This window comes from Equus asinus, chromosome 1 (assembly GCF_041296235.1).
Source record: "Equus asinus isolate D_3611 breed Donkey chromosome 1, EquAss-T2T_v2, whole genome shotgun sequence".
Taxonomy (NCBI): domain Eukaryota; kingdom Metazoa; phylum Chordata; class Mammalia; order Perissodactyla; family Equidae; genus Equus; species Equus asinus.
Window position 1 is genome coordinate 202,474,392 of NC_091790.1, and position 23,658 is coordinate 202,498,049.

Genomic DNA, 23,658 nt, shown 5'->3' on the forward strand with positions numbered 1-23,658 from the left:
CAGATGTCTCTCCCGCCCTTCAAACTCCCCATGGCCATCCCTGCTCCAGGCTGTCCTGGGAGAACCCCAGAGCCAGGGGCCAGCAAAGGCTCTGTGAGTGGAAGAATGTAGTGGGATGAATGGACATTTAATGGAGTAAAAGCCTGCTTAACCAGATTAAATAAGTGCTTAATGGGATTTCCATCTCCCAGGCACACAGGACAGGGTGGAGGGGGAGGAAGCTGAGGTCCCGGAACGGGGTAGGCCTGGCAGGTGCGAAAGTGCTGGGGCAGTTCCCAGGGTGGCCAGAGGCCCTCACCTGTGCTGGCATGGCGTGGCGGTGGGGGCAGCCCGGTGCGCATGGCCTCGATGTCATCCGCTGATGAGGCACGGCGCACGCTGGCGCAGCTCTCCCGGGAGCGTGTCCGGGCCAGGCTGCAGCTGGAGCCCGAGGCGTCGGGGTTGAGGCTGTGGGCCCGGGGTGATGGGTGCGGGATGGGCGCACAGGCGGGCGGCGAGCCGTGGCCCACCAGCGCGCGGTGCTCTTCCGCCGGCCCAAGCCCCGCCACGTGGTTGTCCATGGCTGTCACCTCGTCCAGGGCCAGCGACTCGCTGCTGGGCGCCGCAGGCGTCAGGTCCACGTCCACCACCACAGCCCCGGGGGCCCCCGTGCTGCCCGCGCCACCTGGCCGCACTGTGGACTCCCGCGCTGTCAAGGCCAGCAGCGCAGGCAACTTCAGGCGGAAGGTCTTGGCCCGACCTGCAGGGAGAGAGGAGGGGAGAGGAGAGGTGCGAGTCCATAGGACCGCCAGCAGAGCAGCCAGGGAGGGGCAAGCCTAGGAGCAGGAGCCCCAGCCACCCACCCAGGGGAGGAAGGAAGGCAAACGGGAGCCCTGACAGCTGGCACCCCTCCACCCCCGCTCCCACTGCACGGAACTCCAATCTCAAAAAGATTCTAGAATACAATCTTATCTAAGGCTCTAACAATAACAAACCACCATTTCTTGAGCCACATATCAGGTGGGCTTTTCACAAACCATCCCTGACTCTCACACCTGCACTGGTGGGTATCCTTATCCCCATTTCAGACATGAGGAAATGTAGCTATAAATGAGTTGTGTGACCTGCAGAAGGTCACACAGTAAACGGCACGGCCTGCATCTGAATAGGGGAGTGATGCCACGGCCTTCCTGCCATACCCTGCTGCCTTGCAGAGGGGACCTGTGCAAAGGTGGGGCCGGCGTTATTAACACCACCATTCTAGAGCCTGGGAAAACAAGAGGTGCAATTTTTGCCATGACTCTGAGGGAAAAATTAAAATTAAACCAAAAGAGGCCATGGAGTCAAGAGGTCTGAGTCTTTGCGTCACAGGGAGATGAGGTGAGGCCTCCACGTCTCCAGCCACGGTAAACGTTCCCCGCAAATCCTCTTCTCAATTAGCCAAGGCCACAGCAGGGAGCTAGCCAGTCCAGGAACAAGGACCAGAAGGCAGAAACTTCACAGACAGAGAGCTGAGTCCACGGGAGACCGAGCTTTCTGACAAGGAGAGGGAGCCACTCTGAAGCGGCAACGCCATCTGGGAAGGGTGAATCCCCCATCCCTGGGGCTGGAGAGAGGACCACTCCCTGGGATGCTGTGGTGGGAACCCAAGCAGGTAAGACTAGGAAACCAGGCGTCATCCTGCCCCAAGAACCTGTGAATCTGGGCTCAGTCTGTCACTCCACCCCTGTATGTCCATCCTGAGCCAGATGGGCCTGGGCCAGATCCTCAGTGTTCTTTCCCCAACCCCTGAAGGGACCCCCACCTCCCGCACCCTTTCCTGCGGAGCACTGGCCTTGGGTGGCTTCATGGCCCCAGGAAGGAAGATTATATATTCCTGCGCCAGCCAGACAGCCCGGCTGCACTTACCTGTGGCCAGCCAGCTAGTGGGGGGGCCACGGTGATTGGTGTCCCGGGCCGGGGACCCCACCATGTCCTTCTCCATCACCACCTCGAAGTTGAGGATGAACATGATGACAGCCCCATCCTCGTTCTTCACGGGCACCACATCCACCAGGCACAGGAAGCAGCTCCCTGCAGAGTGGGGGACACGGCCACTGTGGCACCAGGGCCCCTCGGTGGGCAGAGCAGAAATCTGAAGGGGCCCATCCACTTGTGCCTCCCCCACGGCCCCTAAACACAGTCCCCAGCCATCTCCGCTACAGGATCTTCTGCCCCAAACCCTCCTCCTGCTGTGTGCCTGCCAGACTGAGTTTCTGCCCTCAATCTGTCTGCTCCAGCTTGCTGCTTTCAAAACTCTCCCTTCGCCTCGCTCTCCTTGTTGTTTCTCTAGCCCTCTCTCCCTACTGCATGCTCCCCTACAGTGGCTTACACTCCTTTCTTCCTCCCTTGTTTTTTCATCTCATTTCCCCATCCTCTCAATCTATCTTTGCTTTCCCTCATGTGAGGCAGTGTTGCCTGATGGTTAAGCCCACAGACTTTAAGCCCAGGATCTCTGGGTTAGGATCCCAGCTCTGCTGCTTAGTCATTTATGCGTTGTTCCTAAATTATCTAACCTCGCTGTGCCTCCAATTTCTTCTTCTATAAAGTGGGAACGATAATAATTCCTCTCTCGTGAGTTATAAAGATTAAATAAGTCAACATATGCCCAGGGCCTGGGGCAATGCCTGGCGTGTACCAAATGCTATAGACGGGTTGGCAGTGACCCCAGTCTCTGCCTTCACTCTCTCTACACGATACCCAACTGCACTGTCTGTCCACAACGAGGTAAGTTCAGATGTCAAGAGCAAGAGTTTCAAAACCTTTAGAGCAATTTGGCATCGCCACAACTCCAAGTATGTGATTCTGTATTTCACACGAGCATTGGTCTGTGATATATTAGAAACAAAGAAAACTGATCCTTCACCAAAGAGTTGAGAAGCACTGCTTCTAGATCTTTCATCCCTGCCTCTCCTTGTCTTTCTCTCTGTGTCCTTGATTTTTTTTTCCCTCCCCACCAGAGCCCCTGTACCAGGTGAGGTCAGCCCACCAGGCCGAATACACCCAGTCTGCCTCTGCTGCCTGTCCGGTGCACGGCCCTCTCACCCCTCTCTCTGCTGATTTCTGAAAGAGACCCGGCATGCTCTCAGGCTCTGCCTAAGGCCCAACTCAGAACCCCGGCACAGAGGAAACCCTCAAATATGCATTAACATCCTATTCCTCCTCTGTGGACCCTATGGGGACCAGGCATGTCTCTCATCTCCCTCTCTTCCCAGAGTAGAGACTTCTTTCCTTGTTGCTGCTGCCCCTGTCCTCATCTGTCTTCTCTGAACTGCAGGGGCCTAACTCGCCAGTGTCTGTGTCCCTCTGAAGGGCCTAACACCTAGAACAAGGCAGCAGGGAGCAGGCACTGGCTGGTGGTGGTAGTGAAGGGGCAGTGTGGACGGTGGGGGAGGGTCAAGGATGGAGAGGGGTGGAGAGGAAGTGGCGGTGGTGAACTGAGTCAAGGGAGAGGCCAGCAATCTGGAGGGGCTTGGGGCTGCTGCTTGATGCTGCCAACGAGGCCCTGGGGGCTGAGCCCTGCCAAGTGGGGCAGTAGCTTCAGCATCAGCCTCAGCGGGCCAGGCGTGAAGGGCCTGACTCCTGGGAGATGCTGGCCAGGCTCTGAGAAGATATGCTGGGGGCAGGCTGAGAGAGGGAAGCAGATTAGCAATTCTAACAGCTGTGGGATAAATCTTGTGGAAAGAGATCCTCTGAAATCAAGGGAAACAGGATGGCACTGGGATGACAGGGCTGGACCAGGGGAGGGGCTGGCCAGGAACTCTCCACCCCACCCTTAAGCCCTTCCACTCACCGCATCCCAGGCCCTCATGGCTTGGCCCTCAGGACCTGAGCTGGGGGGCTCTGTCTGGGTCTCCCTCCAGCAGCTGCTCCTCTCCCCTGACCTCCGGCCTCTGACATGGCCTGGCTGAAGTATGGCTGTGGTGTTGGGAGCTGCAGGGGGCCGGGCCCAGCTGGAGACCGTTTGGCACCCAGACAGCCCGCCTAGAGTTTATGCCCTAATATGGTGATGGCCGGCAGCGGCCTGAACACGGACTGGCCCTCATCAGGACTAAGGAGAGGCCAGAGACCAGGAAACCTTAGCTCTGGAGACCCCCAACACCTGACCCCAGGATTCCAGTACTCCAGGCCCCTGATCCTTGTTCCTCACTGGGAAACTCCTTCTCCCGTTTATCAAGACCTCCCCTGGGCCCGGCTCCTGTCTCATGCATCCCCACAGCCCCACGGGGCGGATGTGATCTCTCTGGTTGTAGATGAGTGCTCCGAAGCTTGGGGAGGGTAGGTGACGTGCCCAAGGTCATTCTGACAGAGTGAGCAAAGGCCACTCCGGAGTCTGGAAGCTAGAGGAGCCCAAACCTCCTGGATGGCCTGGGAATCTGCCCCGCACACGGCCCCAGGAGTCTGGACTTGAGGCCACGGCCCTCCATGCCCCCTTCCGTTCAGGCTTCTCGGCAAGAGAGGCCAGAGTCTCATTCTGCAGCCCAGAATCCCAGGACACTGGCATCCCAAATTGCCACCTCGCCCCCTGCCAGGCTGCAGAAACTCCAGAATCAGCCCCCGTGGCGACACAGGTCCACTCCCTGCCCCAGACACACACTCGCCTGTGGAGCCCCCTTGGCCCTCTCCCTTTGACATTCAAGGAATTTTTCCTTTCAAATAACCCTGTCAAAGCCCTGGTTATTCCAAAAATGTGAACTGGAGCCCTGCCTGATGGCTGCGCAGAGTGGGGAGTTGGCTTCAGCTGCTGTTTTCAAGGGGACGTGGAAGGAGGAAAGTGGTGGCCCCGAGTCAGCCAGTGTTCTCTGAGGCTCTGCCTCCCACCACCTGCCGGGTTGGCTGGGTCTTCCGTGAGCTGCCACATCACCCACCCCCAGCTCTTCAGCCAGACGGGCCAACAGACCCCATCCCATTACTGGCTGGTATTATGTGGGGTGTGGGTCCCTGATGGCAGCTGAAAGTCATCCAGGCCCAAGGCGGGGCACAAGGACAGCCGGGCATCAGCACAGAGCAAACCACAGCCTGTGGAGGGCAGGGCTCTGACCATCACACAACTTCCCAGCAAGGAAGAAATGAGTCCAGCTGAGCTGCCTCCCGGGAGCTGCGGGCTGGCACTGCACACATAGAAGAGCGCCTCGCCCTCCACCAGCCCCACTCCAACCTGCCCCCAGACCCTGCCCAGCCCTCTGCTCCTCTTCTCCCTCTGCCCTTGCCCCGCCCCCAGGACAGCTCCCCCAGGCGCAGAGGCTAACCGGCCCAGCTGGGCGAGGCTGCAGTTCCTCCGAGAGCCACTCAGTGGCAGGCATGGCCCACACTCCGGAGGCAGCCAGCCCCAGGAGCGCTCGCTTGGGGAAGGAGGGGAGCAGAGGACCCCGCCCTGCCACAGGAAGACTGTGGGGTACCCAACGCTAAGGGGAGGATCCAGGCCGTGGAGTCAGGTGGCCTTTGCTCACTCTGTCAGAATGACCTTGGGCATATCACCTACCATCCCCAAGCCTCAGAGCACTCATCTGCAACCGGAGAGATCACGCCCAACCCATGGGGCTGTGGGGATGCATGAGACAGGAGCCGGGCCCAGGGGAGGTCTTGATAAACGGGAGGAGGAGGAGAGGGAGAGGCGGTGGGCCAGTATCAGGAATGGAGAGGTTCAGGGGCCACCTGGCTCATGCGGCTGATGTCAAAGAACACCCATTCACACCCCATCAACCCCAGCCCCAGCTGAAGACACCTGGCTTGGGGTGAGGAGGCTGGGTGCCAAGGCTGTGCCTGCCTCCTGGGGCTCAGGGCACCCTGGGCCCTGTGGGGATGGAGAGAAGGAAAGGGGAGGCAGTCATTGCCTGATAGCCATACGGTGACAGGCTCCACACACCTCACACCCTCTGTGCCTCCAGAGGTCACACAGCTCCCCACAGGTCACTGAGGAGGGGAGAAGAGGAGGGGCAGCAGGAGGGACCCTGCAGAAGAGCCAGACCTGGACACATTCCAGGTGCCACAGGTACAGTTCCTCCTGACCCCAGGGAAGGGCACCGTCATCAGAACACAATGCTGCCTTGCTTTCACATGGTGCCAACCCACGCCCAGTAGTGCACCTGGGGGCATCGTCCCTGCACAGTATCCCAACGCATCCAGGGGTCAGGGGCCAAACCCAATTTCCCACCTCTGGGCACCCCTGGCCTCGGCTGGGCCCCAGGCAGGAGCCACACTAGGCTTTAGCGAGGGCAGACCCTATCTCTCACGGAAAGGGGAGGCCTGCAGGCGACCCTGAGCGTCCTTGGGCAAGTTCCCCAGGCCACGGTCTCTGGCTACTCATCTGTGACTAGGTGTCGTCACAGCTCCTTCACCGGGGCTCTTCTCTTCACCCCATGAATATCCACCGAGCACTTGCATATGAAGCATTTGGGGCAACACAAACAAGACAGGCCTAGCACCTGCCCCCCTGAGCCAAGGAGTCAACAGGACCCCGATTCAGAGCCCAAGACGAGGAAGAAAAAATAACCCAGGCAGAGGGAGGAGCCCTGGGAAGCTGAGCTCACCTGCCTCAACCATCAGGAAGCGGGGCTCTTGCTGTGTGACTGTGGGCAGGTCACCCACCTCTCTGAGCTTCATACTCCCTGTGGGTACTGCAGGGACAAGTGATTCCCGCCCTGGGTGCCAGACGAGATGACAGATGGCCTTGCGGAAGCACCAAGAGCTGTAACGAGGCAGGGTGCCGGGCCCCTGCAGGGAAGGTGACCTCGGGGAGGCAGCCATCCTTGCCCTGGTTGCCTCCCTGCCTCGCTCGCAGCAGGAGGAGCTGGGCCCAAAGTCACACTGAGGGCAGGAGGCTGGGGCTCCAGTTGGCCCTGTCCGCCCCCAGGCAGAGAGGCTGTCTCCGCAGCAGCCCAGGGCTGTGCAGTGTCAGGTTATATTTAGCCTGGTGGCGGCGACAGGAAGATGCAGCAGGAGCTGCTCCTGGCCGGGGGCCACCATGTCGCTAACACCACTCTTAGGGGCAGCCAGGGGGCCTAGGGAAGGCCAGGGACGTTGCAGGCCCAGGGGACAGAATGGGTGAGCCTGAGAGGCCAGCCAGTGAATGAGTACACGTGCTCAAGTGTGCATGTGAGTGTGTGTGTGTGTGTGTGAGAGAGAGAGAGACCAATCCTATGCTCCTGCCTCCAGAAGCTGATGCAGACTCCCCTGGGAACGGACACTGCAGGGCAGGAGTTGGGGAGCCCCAATCCAGCCTCCAACTTCCACAGAAGGAGCGCCTCCAGACAGACACCTCCACCAGCCCTTCCAGCCTGACACCTCCCAGGGATTTAGAGAGCCCTACAGAGGGCCTCAGGGGACCCCGTGCAGTCGTCCGACCGCCACCCAAACCCACGGCATGTGGCTTCCCTACACCATCTTTCCAGACCACTGCGAAGGCCTCAAGAGAAGAGCTCTTCCTAGATAAGCTCTGGGGCCCAGCCCCACTTGACCCTCAGCGACACAGCCTTGTTGTCTATAAACTGGGAGTCATGCCCCTCCGTGCTCCCCAGAAGCCCTGGAAGAGGAAAGAAGGCCATGTTGATGGAGCAAAGTTGCTCTCTCTCCTGGATCTATTCTCATCCCCATCCTCCCCAAGGTCACCACACTTTACCTCTCTCCTCCTACTTCCTGGATTCTATCCCCCTCAGAATCCTTCAGAATCCTCTGTTCCCAACCACATCAGACCCTTCAGCCTGCCCTCCCAGGTGGGCCTCCCATGCCCGGACACACAGACATGCCGAGTCCCAAGCAGCCTGGCCTCAGTGCCTGCCCCCCAGGGTACCCCAGCTTCATCCCATCCTCCTGCTCCCACGGCCCCCATTCCTCTTCCCTCCAACTCCTCCCATCCCTCTAGGCCCTGCAGGATCCCCTCTACAAACATTTTCTTGACTGCTCGATCAGGTCCACACGGATATTTCTCGTTGAGAACTCCTCTAAAACTATATCCCTGATTTAGGAGATAATTGTACACTGACTTCCGGGGTGAGCATCCTCCTTTCCCCCAGAGTCGGAGCCCTGAGGCCAGGGTTGGGCTGGCTTCCCAGGAAGGTACTGGGTAAGCAGTCGAAGGACCGATCGTGGATTCAGGGTGGTGACCTGTGCTTATGGCGGGTGTGGACAGGAACATCTCCCCACCTTCTAAGCTCCCTTTCAGATCCAGGGACACTGACTGTCCTTTCACAACATAATCTGCCCATTTCAAACCCATCCTGAGGCTAGACAGCAGTCAGAACCACCATGAGAATCAAGGTGGTATCCTTCACGGAAGTGCTATTAAATCTGGTCAACAGTTAGCAAGTTAGCATGGATCATGGAGGCTGACCACCCAGGAATCCAGGAGAGGGGGCCAGAGCAGGACCCTCACAGGTGTGGTATTTCTGAGCCTCAGCCACCTACTAGCCCCCCTTACTGTGACCACCACACAGCCTGTCACAGGGCAGCTAGGGCACCCAGAGCCACAATCAGCCAGGGGACACTCTAGGGCCCCTGCTCTCTTCCAGGGCTCTGCAAGCTTCTAGAACTGTGCTCCCATCTTGGCTCCCAGCACACCCCAGAGAGCCTGGGGACGCCTTGAGAGAACCCCATCCCCCATCCCAATTCCAGCTCTCCCATTGGTCACCTAGCCAGCCATAGCTTCTCAATCATTAAACCGAGAGCCGTCTACCTCACAGGACACCAGAACGCTCCGATAGACAAATACAAGTGAATGTCTAAGCCTCTTGGAGAGTCAGATGGAACATTCCAGCATCAAAATATATGACAATGACCCAAACGTAAACAGAGAAAACCAGCATTACTTGCAGATGATAGAATCATCTCCCAGGAGAACCAATAAAATCAACAGATAAACAATTAGACTAATAAGAGAGTTCAGCCAGGCTGCCAGATACAAGATCAGCCCACAAAATATATAGCATTTTTCTCCACCAGCATAAAGCTATTACAACAGGTAGTCAAAAATAAGATCTCCTTCATAATAGCAACAAAAACTATAAAGTCTCTGGGAATTGAGCAAGAATGCACAAGGCCTCTATAGGGAAAAAAATAAAACAAAACTTTAAACTAATAAAAGATACAGAAATGATCCAAGAAATGGAGAGACACTCTAGCCTCTTGGATTGGGACAAATACTATAAAGATGTCAATTCTCCCCCAAGTTAATCTATAAAACCAATCTAATCCCAATCAAGACTCTAGTGGAGTTTTTCCTTCCAGGAACTCAATAAACTTTCTCTAAAGTTTATAAAGAAGAAGAGGTCTTCAAATACCTATGTCAGCCTTTGAAAAGAAGAACAGAGAGGGAAGATTTGCCTTTCTAGAAACGAAGATATACAGAATGCTATAGGTTTTTTTTTTTAATGTGGTTTTGATGCAAGAACAGACAAATATTTGGAACAGAACAGAGAGCTCAAAGGCAGACCCATAGATATATGGGAAATGAACCTATGATAAAGGTGGCCCCACCAATCAATGGAAAAGAACAGGCTGTTTACTAGATGTGTTGGGAAAATTGGCTCACTACACGGAAAAAAATACAACCTGATCCCTACTTGATACCACAGACAGAGGTAGGCTCAGGATGGATTTGAGACCTCTGAGAAAGGTAGCACAATTAAGTTAACAGAAGAAAGTGTAGGCCTTTGCAAGCTCAGGATGGTGAAGCATTTCTTAAACAGAACTTCAAAAGCACAAACAAAGCTAAAAATCCATGAATTGTTTGTATCAAAATTAAGTATCTTTCTTGAATAAATTTAACAGATGACTGAATGGGAGAAGACACTTGCAATATCTTGATTCAGCAGGAATTAATATCCAGAATACACATCGGATGCTTAACTGGATGCATCTGTATTTCTAGAACACACAAGCAGCTCCTGCAAACCAATAAGAACAAAAGACAGCAGCTTCAACAGAAAAGCGAGCAAAGGATCTGAGTGGGCGATTTTCAGGAAAGTGAACCCAAAGGCTATCAAGAGATGCTCAGGGGGGCCAGCCCGGTGGCGCAGCGGTTTAGTTCATACGTTCCACTTTGGCGGCCCAGTGTTCACTGGTTCAGATCCCAGGTTCAGACCTACACGTTGCTTCTCAAGCCATGCTGTGGCAGGTGTCCCACATATAAAGTAGAGGAAGATGGGCACGGATGTTAGCTCAGGGCCAGTCTTCCTCAGCAAAAAGAGGAGGATTGGCAGCAGATGTTAGCTCAAGGCTAATCTTCCTCAAAATCAAAAGAAAAGAGAGAGATGCTTGGACTCATGCAAAATCAAAGAAATGCAAATCAGAGCAGCAAGATATCACTTTCACCAGTTAGACTGGCAAAAATTAGAAAAGTGGATGCTGCCAGGTGTGGCAGCCATGTGAGGGAATAGGGATCCAGCGCTCTGCTCAGGACGGCAATGATGGCTGCAGCCAGGCTGAGGTACAACCTGATGGTACGTGGTTGAATCAATGTCCACATACCGTGCGATCCAGCGCTTCCACTCCTAGAGATGCATCCTAAAGACATCCTCATACGAGTCCAAAAGGGGCCACGGATGAGGATGTTTGCTGCAGCGTGATTTATGGAGACAGTCTGGAGGGCCCTCCCCAGGAGACAGGGCAGAGAAAATGAGGTGGGAACACACCACAGAACATGAAGCTACAGACCAGAAGTCAAGTAACAACCTGATGTACGTAAGGGCATACTCCTGTTTAAGAAAAGTGAACACCAGAATACAAGACATAGCACAATATCATTTACATAAATTAAACCTATGCATCCAGACAAAATACACATTTTGCAAGAACATATGCAAGCAACACATTCACAGGAAGTACATTTGAATGGTTGCCTAAGGGGAGGGTAATGGGACTGGGGAGTGAGATAAAGAAAAAGGAAAAAAATCAAACGAAAGAAGAAAAAAACAATAATACAAACATCATGGTTTCCATGATTTGGGAGAGAGGCAGGAGCTGGGGCCAGCAGAAGCCTGGGAAGGGAGAGGGAGCGGCAGGCAGGGGTCGTGGGCAGGGCACAGGGCAAGCAGAGCAGCGCCCCAGGGAACAGGGATGCTGAGGCCCTGGGTGGCCAGGACCTGTGGCCACCTGGGTGACTCCCTGCCTGAGGGCAAACAGAACGAGCCTTGGCACTCGAGGCTGCTTTGTTGGCATCTATAACCTTATCTGCGGAACCTCTCCCAGCAGCACCCGGGAGGACAGGTGTTACGAGGAAGTGCAGCTCTCAGAGCCCAAGTCTCCTGGGGCCCTGAGCCCATCACACCCCAAAAGGGCCCTCGGGGGTAAGACAGCCTGTGTGGTTGTGTTCCGTGCTGGGCAGGGCTCTGGAGTGGAAAGAGGGAAAATGGGTTCGGGTTCCCACTCAGGCACCCACCAGCTAGGTAAACGTGGGCAAGTCCCCTTAGCCTTTCTAAGCCGGTTTCCCTCCTGCAAAGTGAAGGCAAAGAGGCCTTCCTATCAGAGGGCCGTGACAATCACCTGCCATAAAGTTTGTGTCCCAGCCTGCCAACTCTGAGTGTAGTCACAACCACGACTGTGCGCTGGTGCAGCTGCCACCGCCCCTGCCCCCATTCTGCTCCCCAGCCCAGGCCTCTGAGTAGGGGGAGGCTGAGCATCCCTAGATGCCTTCCCTGTACCCCACAATGTCCCTCACACATAACAGGGCTGGGGGACTCCCAGCTCTCTCAGTGGCCACCTCAGGCCACCTCTCTCGGACCCACCTTCCTCTGGCCCTGACAGCCCCCACCCTCTAAGTCCCCGCCCAGCCCTGGCATTCTATTATTCTAAGGTTTTCCACAGAGGGAGAAATGGAGGCCCCAAGGTGGGAAGCAATCTGCCCAAGGTCACACAGCAAGTCTAACTGACCCAGAAATCACTCCCAAGTCTCTGACTCCCGGTATAGGACTTCTGCACACTACCCTCCCCATTCATTCATTCATTCATTCATTCAGCAAGCATGTACTGAGCTCTCACTAGGCACCTGACACACAGATGCAACAGAGAACAAAACAGACAGGCTGCTCTCCACCCTCTCGGAGCCTACAGTCTAGTGGGGAAGCCGGACATGGCTATCACACACAGACTATGAGCAAGGAGATGGCGGGCCAAGGAGGAGACACTGCCTGGCCCTCAAGGTGCTTCTAGTCTGGTAGACATGTGACCAAAACGGAGAGAGGCCCATTCACAGAGAGAGGGCCAACCACAGTTTAGGGCGTGGAGATCTCTACGCGCCCCTGGGCTAAGGGCAGGAGGCAACATGAGGGGGCCAGCAGCTCACCCAGAGCCTCTCCCATACTCACCACCTGTCCCAGCTGGCCCCCACGCCCCCCACATCAGGGAGGAAAGTTTCTGTTACACTCCCTCACACTAAGGGCTAGATATTTCCACATTTCTCCCTGCATACGGAGGAGGGGTGACGAGAGAGAATGTGTTTTTAAAGAAAAAGGCTCAGTGTCTGCCCAAGAGAAAGGTTCTCTAATGGAGGCATTTCAGGCACGCTCGGGGGAGATGCTTAAGCATGAAAGGGCTTTCTCGGAACCTCTCAAGTCACACCACCCTGGAAGCCACCTCTGGGCAGAAAAGAGGCTGAGTCTCAGCCCATCTCACCCCTGACGCTGGCCCTCCTGCTGCCCATGGCCCCCCTCCCCAGAGACCAAGGCCACCGTCAAACTCTACTCCCATCTCAGCCCGCTCTGCGCAAATATTTACATAGCTCCTCTCCGGGGGCTACAGCAGACACAACATGGAGGAGCCACCCTCCCAACACTCTCCAGACTCCAGAGTCAGCCAGGAGTGGCCGACACCCCTCAATTCTGGTAGGCCGGCCTCACCTCGGGGTGGGGCTGAGACAGGAACCCCCAAGCAGGCCAGGGCACCTTGTTCCTTCTCAGGAATGAACCCCCACCCGCCAGAGACCCTGGAGCCACACAGGGAAAATGCTAGGTGGGGGATGCAGCTGGCTCTGAGGCAGGGCCCAGTGGCCTGCTTCTGGCCACCCATACAGGTGCTCTAACCTGCTGCTAACTCCACACTGCCCCAGGCCGTGACCGGAAGGGCCCAAGGTGGACAGAGCGCCCCCCATGGCTTCCACTCCCTGAGAAAAGTGCTACCTGTGTCTAACCTTGTTCCTCTGGGGATGATTCTGGTCTGCTCACATCTCAAGGACACAGAACACACCTAGGCACCAGCCTCTGTCTGACCTGCCTGCCCAACTTCAAAATACCCAGGGGCTGCTTTACCAGCAACCCAGACTGATGCGGCTCTGGGGGCCTGAGGACCACAGCCTGGAGAGGACGGAGGGCGTGGGTGTCTGAGCGGGGGGAGGAGTCAGCCATGGTGGAGAAGAGGGGATATGGGAGTGTCGCAGTGAGAAGTCTGCTCTCAGGGGACAGGGAGAAGACGCGGAAATGGCCTGGGATGTGTGAAGTGTCACTGAGGCCAGATATGCCTGCACAAGCCCCTGAAAAGCTGGGGTCTGAGTCTGCAGGCCACAGACCAGTGTGTGTAGGGCCATCTCTGGGGCTCTGGCTCCCCACAAGCACTGGGGGCACTGGGGAGCAGGCTGGCCCGCTGATCTCCACCCCTCCCCCAGCCCAAAGCTCAGCTGTTACAGTGGGGGCCCTCTGACCCTGTTACCATAGCAACCAGCCTGCAGCTGGAATGGAGAAGCCGGCAGAGTCTTCTCTAGAGACACCCCCATCTCCACCCACGCACAGGCTCCTAGGGACACAGGAGCATGGAGACCAGGCCAGGACAGGCAGAGGTATGGGGAGCTGGACAGAGACTTCGAGATGGAGCCCAAAGAGGTGAAGGACGCCAGGGCAGAGGGAGAGAGGCAAAGTAGAAAGCTCAGGGGTGCTGAAAGGAGGGAAGAAGAGAGACAGATATAGGGAGAAGGAGATAAAAACCAAGGGGATAGAGAGTCACCAGGCAGGCAGCCGAGACATGGGGAGAAGGAAAGGAACAGAGACCCCGGGCACAAGCAGACAGGCTGAGCGCGGTGGGAGGCGGGGCTCAGAGAGGTGGGAACAAAGAGCAGAGAGAACGCAAGAGACAGAGAGCAGAGGCCTGGCAGAGGAGAGGAGTGAGTGAGGAGGAGCCATGCTGGAAGGACCCACAGCCCACCCCCATGGTGACGCGGGAACGCAGGTGTGCACCAGCAGCACCTGCTGCTGACGGGAGGCCCCAGGACTCCAGGGATGCCACTGCCTGCCAGCCCCACGCTGCTGGGATCTGCTCCCAATTCCACCTTAATCCTGGCCATGACGTTAAGGGGCATGGACACAGGGCCAGTGAGCTCCTGGCACCTCATGTCTCTCTCTCCAGCCCACAGCCCCCCAGTCCGGCCTCCCCACCTCCCAGGAGTCCCAGCAACTAAATAATGGGGCTGTCTGGCTCCAGGCCCTGATACTGCACAGAGCTGAGCTAGAGGCACCGACACAGCACAGCTGTCGGCAGTGGCGCCTGCCAGTGAAAGGCCCCGCCTCCTTCCCAGCCACCCACCTTCCTGGGGCTGAAGCCCAGGGACCCACTCCCCCTTGGCTGGCCCAGGCAGAGACCCTGACAAAAGACTGGACAGAAACAAGAGGTGGCATTGGCATTCCTCACTTCTGCCTCCCTACTCTGCCGAGGCACAAAGGTGTGAGCGCACAACATGCACACACATAGCCCAGGTCCGGCCACGGGGATCTACCCAAGGGACTGAGCATTTCAAGGCAGAAGGAGGAGAGGTGGAGGAAATCTGTCTGCATCCTAGGCCTCAAGTACCAGGACAAGCGGGGACCTATGTGACCTGAGGGCCAAGGCCAGCCTGTTGGCCAACAGGAGATACCTGATCCCCATGGAAACTAGGTGGGAGCAGGGAAGGGGGCAGGCAGAGATGGTTGGCATAGGGTTTTCTGGGTCACAGGCCCATTTGGAGAAGTAACTGGGAGGGGGGAAAGAGCTCATGCTTGGGTGGGGGGCCTGGGTTCTAGTCCCTCCACTGATTCGCTGGTAACTGGACCTCTGCCTCTCAGTTTCTCCATCTGTAACTCGAGTGCGCTGGATTAAGTGATCCTCAAGGTCACCCAGATTCCACGATAGCACCTCTGCAGAAGGGGTTCCGTGGCCAACCTCTCCCAAAGGAACCAGCGGGGGGCAGGAGGAAGGGCCAGCTCCCCAGACACACTACAGCGAAGACTGAAGCCCTCAGGCCCCTGCGGCCAAGGAGTGGAGCGGGCACATTACCCTAGAAGTAGAAACAGGCTCAAGGCAGTACCCAACCTGTCCCATACTGCATCATTGCTGGTGTCAGACCTGAACCCAGGATTTATGCAGTCATGTTCTTTTCATTACACCAACAGTTGCAAACTTTCAAAATAAAATTGTACATAAAGTAATATGCAGTATATAGGTATAGCTGTAACTATCTGGTGTCATTCTTAATATATGACAGGAGAGCAGAGTGGGCAGGGCTCTGCTCAGACAAACATGTTCCATTCCCAGTTCTGCCACTTTCTAACTGTGACTTTGGGAAAGTTTCTTAATTTCCCTAAACTTCAGTTTCCTCATCCATAAAATGGAGATAAAAATAGTATCCGCCTCCTAGGGTTGTTGTGAAGATTCCATCAGATAATGTAAGAGAAACATTCAGCCCGGTGTCCAGCACACAGAAGCCACCCACCAAGGTTAGCTAGCACTAGACAGCCAGGCAGACGTAGGAGCAGCTCTGCTCTGATTAAGGTTCTGGGGAGACACCAGTGAAAAACCAGACAGGAGGCCCTGCCTTCAGAGTGTGCATCTTGTCTCGCAGTCCCTGCCTCTCAGCCAGAACTCACATTTGCTGTGAGCAAACTCTCTTCCACAAGGCCCCAATGACAGTGCCCCCTCTAATGCTGTCCAGTGATGTCACAGGCTGTGCATGCCTGGAAAAGTACGGCCATTGGGGGATGCAAGCCTTTACAGGGCAACCTCAGCCAACCCTGAGCATGTAGAGGAGGTTCCAAGGGACAGGGACAGCGGCCTACAGGAGCTGCTGCTTACTTGGCCTACCCCGGGGGGGGAGACAGAGAGTGCTGTCCACAGCAGGGAAGCTCCCTGCAGGCAGGAACCTCATCTCTCTATCTCCATCACTGCTCTATCTCCAAGATCCTAGCACTGTGCATGGCTCACAGGGTTCAATAAACGCTTGTCAGATACCCAATGGTGAGTAGCAGGGTTTGGGCACCCATGGGCAGGCCCATGGCACCTTCTGGAGCCGCCTCCCCAGCCCTCTAATACCTGCAGGCCCCCCAAAGCCCTACTGCACTGTCCTCCCTGAGCAGAGCCCACCCCACCAGGGCAGGAGCGGTTTGGAAGCAGCCCCGCCCAGGGCTCTGTTTATCCACTCTCCGGAAGCCCAGAGCAGCTGGGCCGGGAGCGGTGGCTGAGCAGAGACACCTGGCACAGGAGGGGGTGGCGGGCTGGATGCTCAAAAGATTAGACAAAGGGAACTAAGGTTGTGGGAAGAGGTACACACCTCCTGCCAGGTGCAGTTGAAGTGCAGAAGAAAGAGGGGGCAGGAGAGGGGCAGCAGAGAGCGAACCAGAATCGTGCAGCCCTCCCCCACCTCGCCCTCCGTGACATCTCCCCAGACCAGTCACCTGGCAGGGGCTGCCCTAGGATAGCTACAGGCCTGTGGCAGGAGGTCGGTGCCCAGCCTGCAGCCCGACCTTGTACGACCTCGGTCCACGCACGCACCTACCATCCTGGCCCCGTCAAACTCCAGCCCACCTAGCTCAACGTGTCCACATCTGCCCAGGGAGGAAGGAACCACAGGCGCCAGACCCACACAGCCAAGCAGCCCCTTGGCCACCCAGAAAACCATCCCACCAGGGTGTGTGAGGTGAAGAGACCCAGCCCTGAAGCCCCAACGCTCAGCCGCACCTCCCACCTGGCCCTCTACAATGGCCCCAGCTGGGGTCACGACCTCAAAGAACCCTCCCAGACTCCGGCCATTCCCGGGCCGCCCCCATTCCACTGTCCCGGTCCCCAACCCCCCATGGCCACCGTCGTCCCTCTCGGCCCCGCCCCGCGGCCCCGCCCCCGCGCCGCGGCCCCGCCCCGGCCCGCGCCTACCATCCTTCCGGTAGAAGGAGATCTCCACTTTGCGCTCCTCGGCGCCCAGCAGGGCCTGCGCGATCTGCGCGGCGGCGCGGCGCTGCGTGCGCGGCCCGTGCAAGAAGTCGCAGGTGCAGGGCCGCTGCATCACCTCGGCCCGCGAGTAGCCGCACAGCTCGCAGAAGCCGTCGTTGCAGTAGATGACGGCGCAGTTCTCCACCCGAGCGTTGGCGATAATGAACTTGCGGCCTGGGGGGCGGGGATGAGCGGACACGTGAGCAGGGGGCTCCCAGCCCTTCCTCGCATTTTCTTCTCACACACAGCCGCCCGCCTGGGGACTCCCCACTCCAGGGAACACAGCGGGGACGGGGACCCCCAGTAGGGGGCGAACGCAGCTGTGCCCAGACACAGGTGCCTCGGCGGCCCGGCCGAGTGGCGCACCCCCTCCCCCGCCCGGCCCGCGAGCTGGCTGCTTGGCTTCCCCCGGGCAAGCTGCCAGCGGCCCGCCGCCCCCTCAGCGCCCGGGGCCAGGGCCAGCCTGGGCGGGTGTCAGCAACGCGTGTCAGCAGCCGCGGCGGAGGAATAAACACTGGGCCTGGAGAGGGATCCTGGGAAGGGCCAGAGATGGCGGCCAGCCTTCTCTTTGCACCGGCTCCTCTGGCTTCTCTTCCTGACCCCCGTTCTCTAGACTGTGGGGCGCTCCCTGAGCACTCCTTAGCCCGGGGGTCCCTAGGAAATCACTCCCCCAAGTGTCTGCAGACCCTTCCAGGTCAGTACTTCCCGGAACTTCCGTGTCCCCTCCAAGGGCAGTCAGGGGCTGGGGAGTGGGCGCGCTAAAGAGGAGGAAGGATGTACCCCCCCCCCTCCGCTTTCTCTCGCTTAACACTCTGACAACCCCCCGTAAGGGAGGCATCATTATCCTCGTTTTAGAGATGAAGAAAGTGAGGCTCAGAAGAAGTTCAGAACCATACCCACAGCTTGCAACTTGTAAATCACAGAGCCAGCTTCTAAACCTAGGTCTGGCAGAAGGTGAAGGAATAAGCGGAGGGTCACAGACAGAAGCCCAAGGTCATAGGAAGCAAGGAAAGAGACCTGCAACTCCCAACCCTGGGAATACCTGAAGCCCAGGGAGGGGCCTGAGACAGTAGCCCACTTGTAAGCAGACAGACCCAGGAAAGGGGACCTTCCCCAGGGATGTGAGGCCTGCCTCAGTTTGGCCCCATCAAGGAGTGTGCCCCAGTGGACCCATTTCAGCTAGACTTGGCTCACCCCCTCCCCGCCTTCCCGGAGTCAGGCTGGCAGGTGAGCAGCGGGCAGGCGGCAGCAGCCCCGGCTTGTGCCAGGGAAGATGCTCCAGGGATAAAAGCTTCTTATAAACGCAGAAGTTTCCGGCCACTTTGGCCTTTAATGCTGGGGCTTTCAGTAGCAGTCAGAACTCTGCCCCCTCCCTTCCCAGTGGGCACAGCCCTTAGGCTGCTGCTCTGGGCAATCCCATGGACAAGGCCCAGGCTGCTGCAGCAAGAGCTCCCTGAGGCAGGCTGAGGCCATCAGGATCTGGCCTCCTCCTGCCTTCCTGGCCCTCCCTTACCCTGGCCTCCAGGAAGTTACTTTTCGAAGTTGGGTCATCTTTAGGTCAATTCCCCAGGCCCCCCAAAACTCGCAGGCAGCCATCAACCCCAGGAGTCAGGGCTCCCTGTCACATGACAAGACCCCTGACTTGGCCTCCATCTCCACCTGAAAGGCAGCCCAGGGTACCAGCCACACACCAGCTTCGGAGAAAAAAACCACTTGGCCCCCACTCCAGGCCAGAGAGAAGAGCAAGTTTCTTCGAAGGCAGGCCCCACCCCCCCCCCTTCAATGAGCTCCTGGAATACCGGGACAGAAGGGACCTGAAAGGCCCCTTTGGGGGCCCCCTCCTTCCCAGATGTGGAAACTGAGACTCCAACTGGGAAGTCACTCAAGGTCACATGGCAGTCAGTGGCAGAGGTGGGGCCAGAAGCCAGGCCCCCAGATCCCAGCCCAGGGTCTTCCTGTGCCTACACAGCTTCCTGGAGCTTGTGGGAAGAAAAGCCGCCACTTCGGGCCCTCCACCATGTCAGTCTCCTCCCCCTCGAGATCATCTCGTTCCTCTGCTTTAGACAATGCTGCCCATCGAACTGACCCCTCCCTCCCCCTACCACGGTTACAAGCACATGCTGTCCTGTGCTCACAGGGTCATGGGCAAGGAATGTCACCACTCCCCACTCCCAGGGCCCTTGGCAGTCACACCCACCATGGCACATGCAACCTTAGGGACAGACACACGCATGCCGGGAGGGTGCAAACGCCCACGCCCAGAACATTCACCTAGCCTGGGACACTTCTGGAAGCCTCCCCTACCAGGCCAGGATTAGGGGTGCTCTAGTCCCCATAAAGGTGCTCAGGACAGGAAAATCAACAATATGGGGACACTGCATCAAGCCTGTGAGACCCTCAAAGCCCAGCTTCAGCTCGTGACCCCTCCCATCCCAGGGCCCACAGTTTGTAGCCTTGTCAAAGACATCTCCCCACTGCCCATGCAGGGTGGAACCCGTGGGTGACACATATACACCCCACACACCCAAGAGCAGGTTAGGCATGACCCTACCTGCTTGGCCTTCCATCTCTCACAACAGTCAAGACAGCCACATGCACCGTCCTCTGAGGGTCCCACAGTTTGGGCCACATACATTCTCCTGTCCTTGCACCCACACAGCCCCATGCACATCCAGGCACCCAGAGTTAGGGATACCTGAACACTCCCATCCCACCTCCCTTCCCTGTACACTCAGGGTGTCACACACACTCCTGGATCCTGGAAGTGTGACCTGAGCCTCCCGCCACACGCCCCAACAGCAGGCCCCTTGGCCCCAAGCCCACGGCCCCCAGCACCAAGCCTTGCCCAGGCGACCCCTGGCCAGCGCCTTAGGGCCACCCCACCCCCCAGTGACTCGCACTTACCGGATGCACACGGCCCGGGCACGCCCCCCATCCACACTCGGGAGAGCTCGGCCTGCCCCCAGAGCCCCCTCCCCGCCGGCCCCCTCCCCCACTCACTCTGGCCCTCAAACTTGCGGATGATGGTGTCCAGGAAGGTGTTCTGCGGCGCGACGTGGCCCCTCCGCACCGGCATCCTGAGCCCATGGGGGGGCCGGGCGGGCCCCCACCCACCCCGGCCCGGCCCGGCCCAACACAGGCTTCGGGTGGCCCGGCCCGGCCGTGATCCCCGCACCCCGCGGCCAGGCAGAGCACAGGCGGGGCCGGGACTGGGCTGCGGGCGCGGGGTCCCCGCTCGGCTCCCGGCTCCGGACCGCGGGCCCGGCCTGGAGCCGCCTGAGCTCGGGCCGCCCGGCCGCCCGCACACCTGTCTGCCGGCCCCCGCCGAGCCGCAGGCCCCGCTCCGCCGCGTCCCCGCGCTGCGCTCCGCCCGCCCGAGCGCGGGGCTCCCGGCTCCCGCCCGCCGCGCCGCCAGCCGCTCCGGCGCCCGCGGCTCGGGCTGCGCCTGCGGCTCGGCCCGGCCGCGGAAGGGTTAACGCGGCGCGCGCCCCTCGGGCTCCGGCCCCCGCCCGCCGCGCGCCTGCAGCGCCGCCCTCTCCCCCCCACACCCCGCGCGCCCGCCCTTCCCATTGGCTGGGCCGCGCTGAGGGTTCCCCCCACCCAGCCCCTCGCTCAGCTCAGGAGCCCCCGGGACTCGCGCGCCCTGAGAGGGGGAAGGGACCCTTCGGTAGGGGAACCGTGAGGACAGGTGCGACGGCCGGCCTTGAGGTGGCCCGGGAGGAACTGGGGTTTCCGCCCCCACCCCCGGACTCGAAGGGCTGAAGAACCTGACTTGAAGGGAGAGGGCCAGTCGCTTGTGCCCTGGTCCCCCACCACGCCAGGCACTGACTTGGTACTAGCATGAGCTCAGTGCCTGCTGTAGGTGACACGGGCGAGGCCTGGGCCCTGGGAGGACGAGCTCAGGGTCAGGAGAGACCCGGGAAATGTGAAGGGCAAGACAATCTGGAGGCCCCAAGCCAGCCGAGATTTGAGATAAGAGTGGATGAGATTGAGGAGGGGCACGCACCCAGAGCAGGGACGCCCCCCAACACACACACACACACACACACACACACACACACACTCACACAGCCCTCTCTGGGGTTATTCGGGGCCCTCCTGCACAGAGAGGGACATTCTGACAGGAGTTGCGGCCTCCTAGCTACAGGATCAAAGAAAGGCCCCAGAGCGCGAGGTTCCAGCCTGGGGATCCCCTTGTGCGAGCGGCCAGCCCTCCCTCTGCAGCCCGGGGCAGCCATGCAGGCCCAATCGGCGGGCTCGGGGCCCTGCGGCGCTGCGGCGGCCCAGCCCCTCGGAAAACCCTGGCCTAGCCGCAGGCCCCTCCCCCCGGCCAGCTGGCTCGCTCCAGCTGCAGCTCCCTTATTTAGGCAAGGAGGTCTGAGGATGCTCAAGGGCAGGCAGGGTGTCTGCCCGCTGCCTGCCCACCGCCTGCCTGGGTCTGAGTGAGGGTCTCTGAGGCGCGGTGTCCCTGGGCTTAAGCAGCCAAGCAGGGCCCCGAGAAGGCCAGGGCGGGAAGGCGAGTGTTGACAGCTGAGCTGGCGGGTGGGGAGGAGTTGGCAGCTGAGCAGCCAGCCGGCCCCATGGGTCCCCTCCCCTGAAGCCTGGGTCAGAGACCCGGCTGGATGGATGGGGCCATGTGGGGGCCCCTGAGGGCTTGCAGCTGCCTCTGTCCTTGGAACAAGGGGGTGGGTCTTGTCACCAGGGAGCACCATCATGGGATGTGGGGGGAGGGAAGGTACAAAGGGCAGAGAAGGAAGCAGAGTCTGGGAGGAGAAAGGCCCAGAGGAAAAGGTCTTGGCAAAACCACCCTACCCAGACTCTCACCTTCCACCCAGGAGCAAAAAGATGCAAACACTGGGGCCAGATGGGGCCATTGGCCAGCAGATGACACCCCTTTTTTATTTGCTGGTGGGTGGGCAGTGACTCAGGGAGGCAGCCAGTGGGAGAGAAGGAGGTGGCTCCACCAGCTGATGCTAAAAAAGACCAGAGGCTCTTGCCTGTACAGTCATCCCCTCGGCCCTCGCCACCTCCGGCAGCTTTCTTGCTTGCACTCTGAGATGCCCAGGGCCTTCGGTGGCACACACTGCACCTCCTTTATGACCGGGCATCAGACATCTCAATCCATCTGGGTGCTGGGTGGAACCCAGACTACAATGGGCCTGGCCCTCCCCCACCAGAGACCACCCTGGTTGCTGGGTCGCCTGACCCGAGTCCAGGGTGGTTCATGTTTGAGTGCAGTATCCTCCCCCCTCAGGTCCAGGGACTGAGAGTGTGAGAAAGGGCCTGCAGAAAGAATGGGCTTGGGAAGAGAAGAGATGGAAAAGGACATCTGTGGCACCCCCTTCTCTCCAGACCAAGGGCGAGGGAGAGCCAGACCCAAGGAAAGGTGCTACTCATGTGGTCTGGCCAGCTGTCCACACTGGCGCCCATGTTCCCGGGACAGGCCTCTGCTCTTATCCCCCATGGAGGACAAAGGAACCAGAAGGACCCTTGATCCTCCCAAAAGAGAGGCGATCAGGCACAGAGTAACCCTCCACCTGGGCATCGAGGCAGGCCAGGAAAGAGCTGCTCCCTCAGGCTAATTAAGATGTAAATTCTCTCTCCCTCTCTCCCTCTCTCTCTCTCTCCATGAACACACTCAGATGTCAAAGTTGAATGCAGATTTCTGACTTCCTAGAGGCTGAGGGGAGAGCCTGAAGGCAGTCCCCCTAAGCCACCCCCACAGCCCAGGACTAGGACAAGGAAGACAGGCTGTGAAATGGACACGAGCTCTCCCCAGAGGCATCCTTCCTGGGGCCACAGATGCCAGGCACAAAGAGGTAAAGGGCAATAGATGAGCTGGCTGATGGAGAAGCCTCCCCTGCCACCACCTTCCCACCTCCACTAGCCCCAGGTCAGGGTCTTCCTCAAAAAAAAAAAAAAAAAAAAAAGTGTTAGAGAGCTGACACCAAATAAAACTTAAAAAAAAAAAAAGAGTTAAGTGCTCAACCTGAATACCCACAGCCACCAGACTCAGCCCACCCCCCACCTCAGGTTCCCAGAGCCCTTTTCAGGGACCATCTCTGCCTGTGACTGAGGGGAGGGAGAGGCTGTCCCGACAGTGAGACACATAGGCTCCTCCCAGCTCCCAGAAAGAGACAATTTAGGGAGAAAAGTCTGCGGAAAACATCCTGCCCACCCCACTCTCTGCTCCTGCTCAGTCTGAGGGAGTTGAGCCAGGACATCCTGGGAGGGAAAAAGGAATTGAAGCCTGCCCCTGTGGACTCCTGCAGGGAGGCCGGGCAAGACAGCCAAAGGCGGGCCCAGGAGAGGGAGTGACAAACACAGGGGACTGAGAAGGAGTTCCAGTCAGATGGGCACAGGAAAGACAGCTTATGGAGGAATGGTTCCTCAGAAACCCCGCGGGAGGAGGAACACAGAACAAGGGGAAGCTTAGACTGCACAGTGGGGCCTTGTTTTTCTGTGCAACTGGGTCCTGAGAATGGA

At 58.4% G+C, this 23,658-nt stretch overlaps 1 protein-coding gene across 4 annotated transcripts in view; it reads right to left on the reverse strand.

The window, feature by feature from the left end:
- Positions 1 to 20,631, reverse strand: part of KCNH2 (potassium voltage-gated channel subfamily H member 2) — a 33,559-nt gene extending 12,928 nt beyond the window's left edge. For 2 of the 4 annotated variants that reach the window (XR_011505381.1, XM_044765766.2), the window contains exons 1-4: positions 20,173 to 20,631; positions 17,116 to 17,346; positions 1,888 to 2,052; positions 299 to 739 (exon numbers count right to left, since the gene is read on the reverse strand). Coding sequence is in view for 3 of the 4 variants with exons in the window: in XM_044765766.2 (XP_044621701.2) it covers positions 299 to 739; positions 1,888 to 2,052; positions 17,116 to 17,346; positions 20,173 to 20,248 (913 nt within the window). In the remaining variant the exon portion in view is untranslated. Of the gene's footprint in view, positions 1 to 298; positions 740 to 1,887; positions 2,053 to 3,811; positions 3,962 to 17,115; positions 17,347 to 20,172 lie in introns of those variants that run through there. The other 2 variants (XM_070516189.1, XM_014829002.3) reach the window with 2 other exon arrangements.
- Positions 20,632 to 23,658: the final 3,027 nt, after the last annotated feature.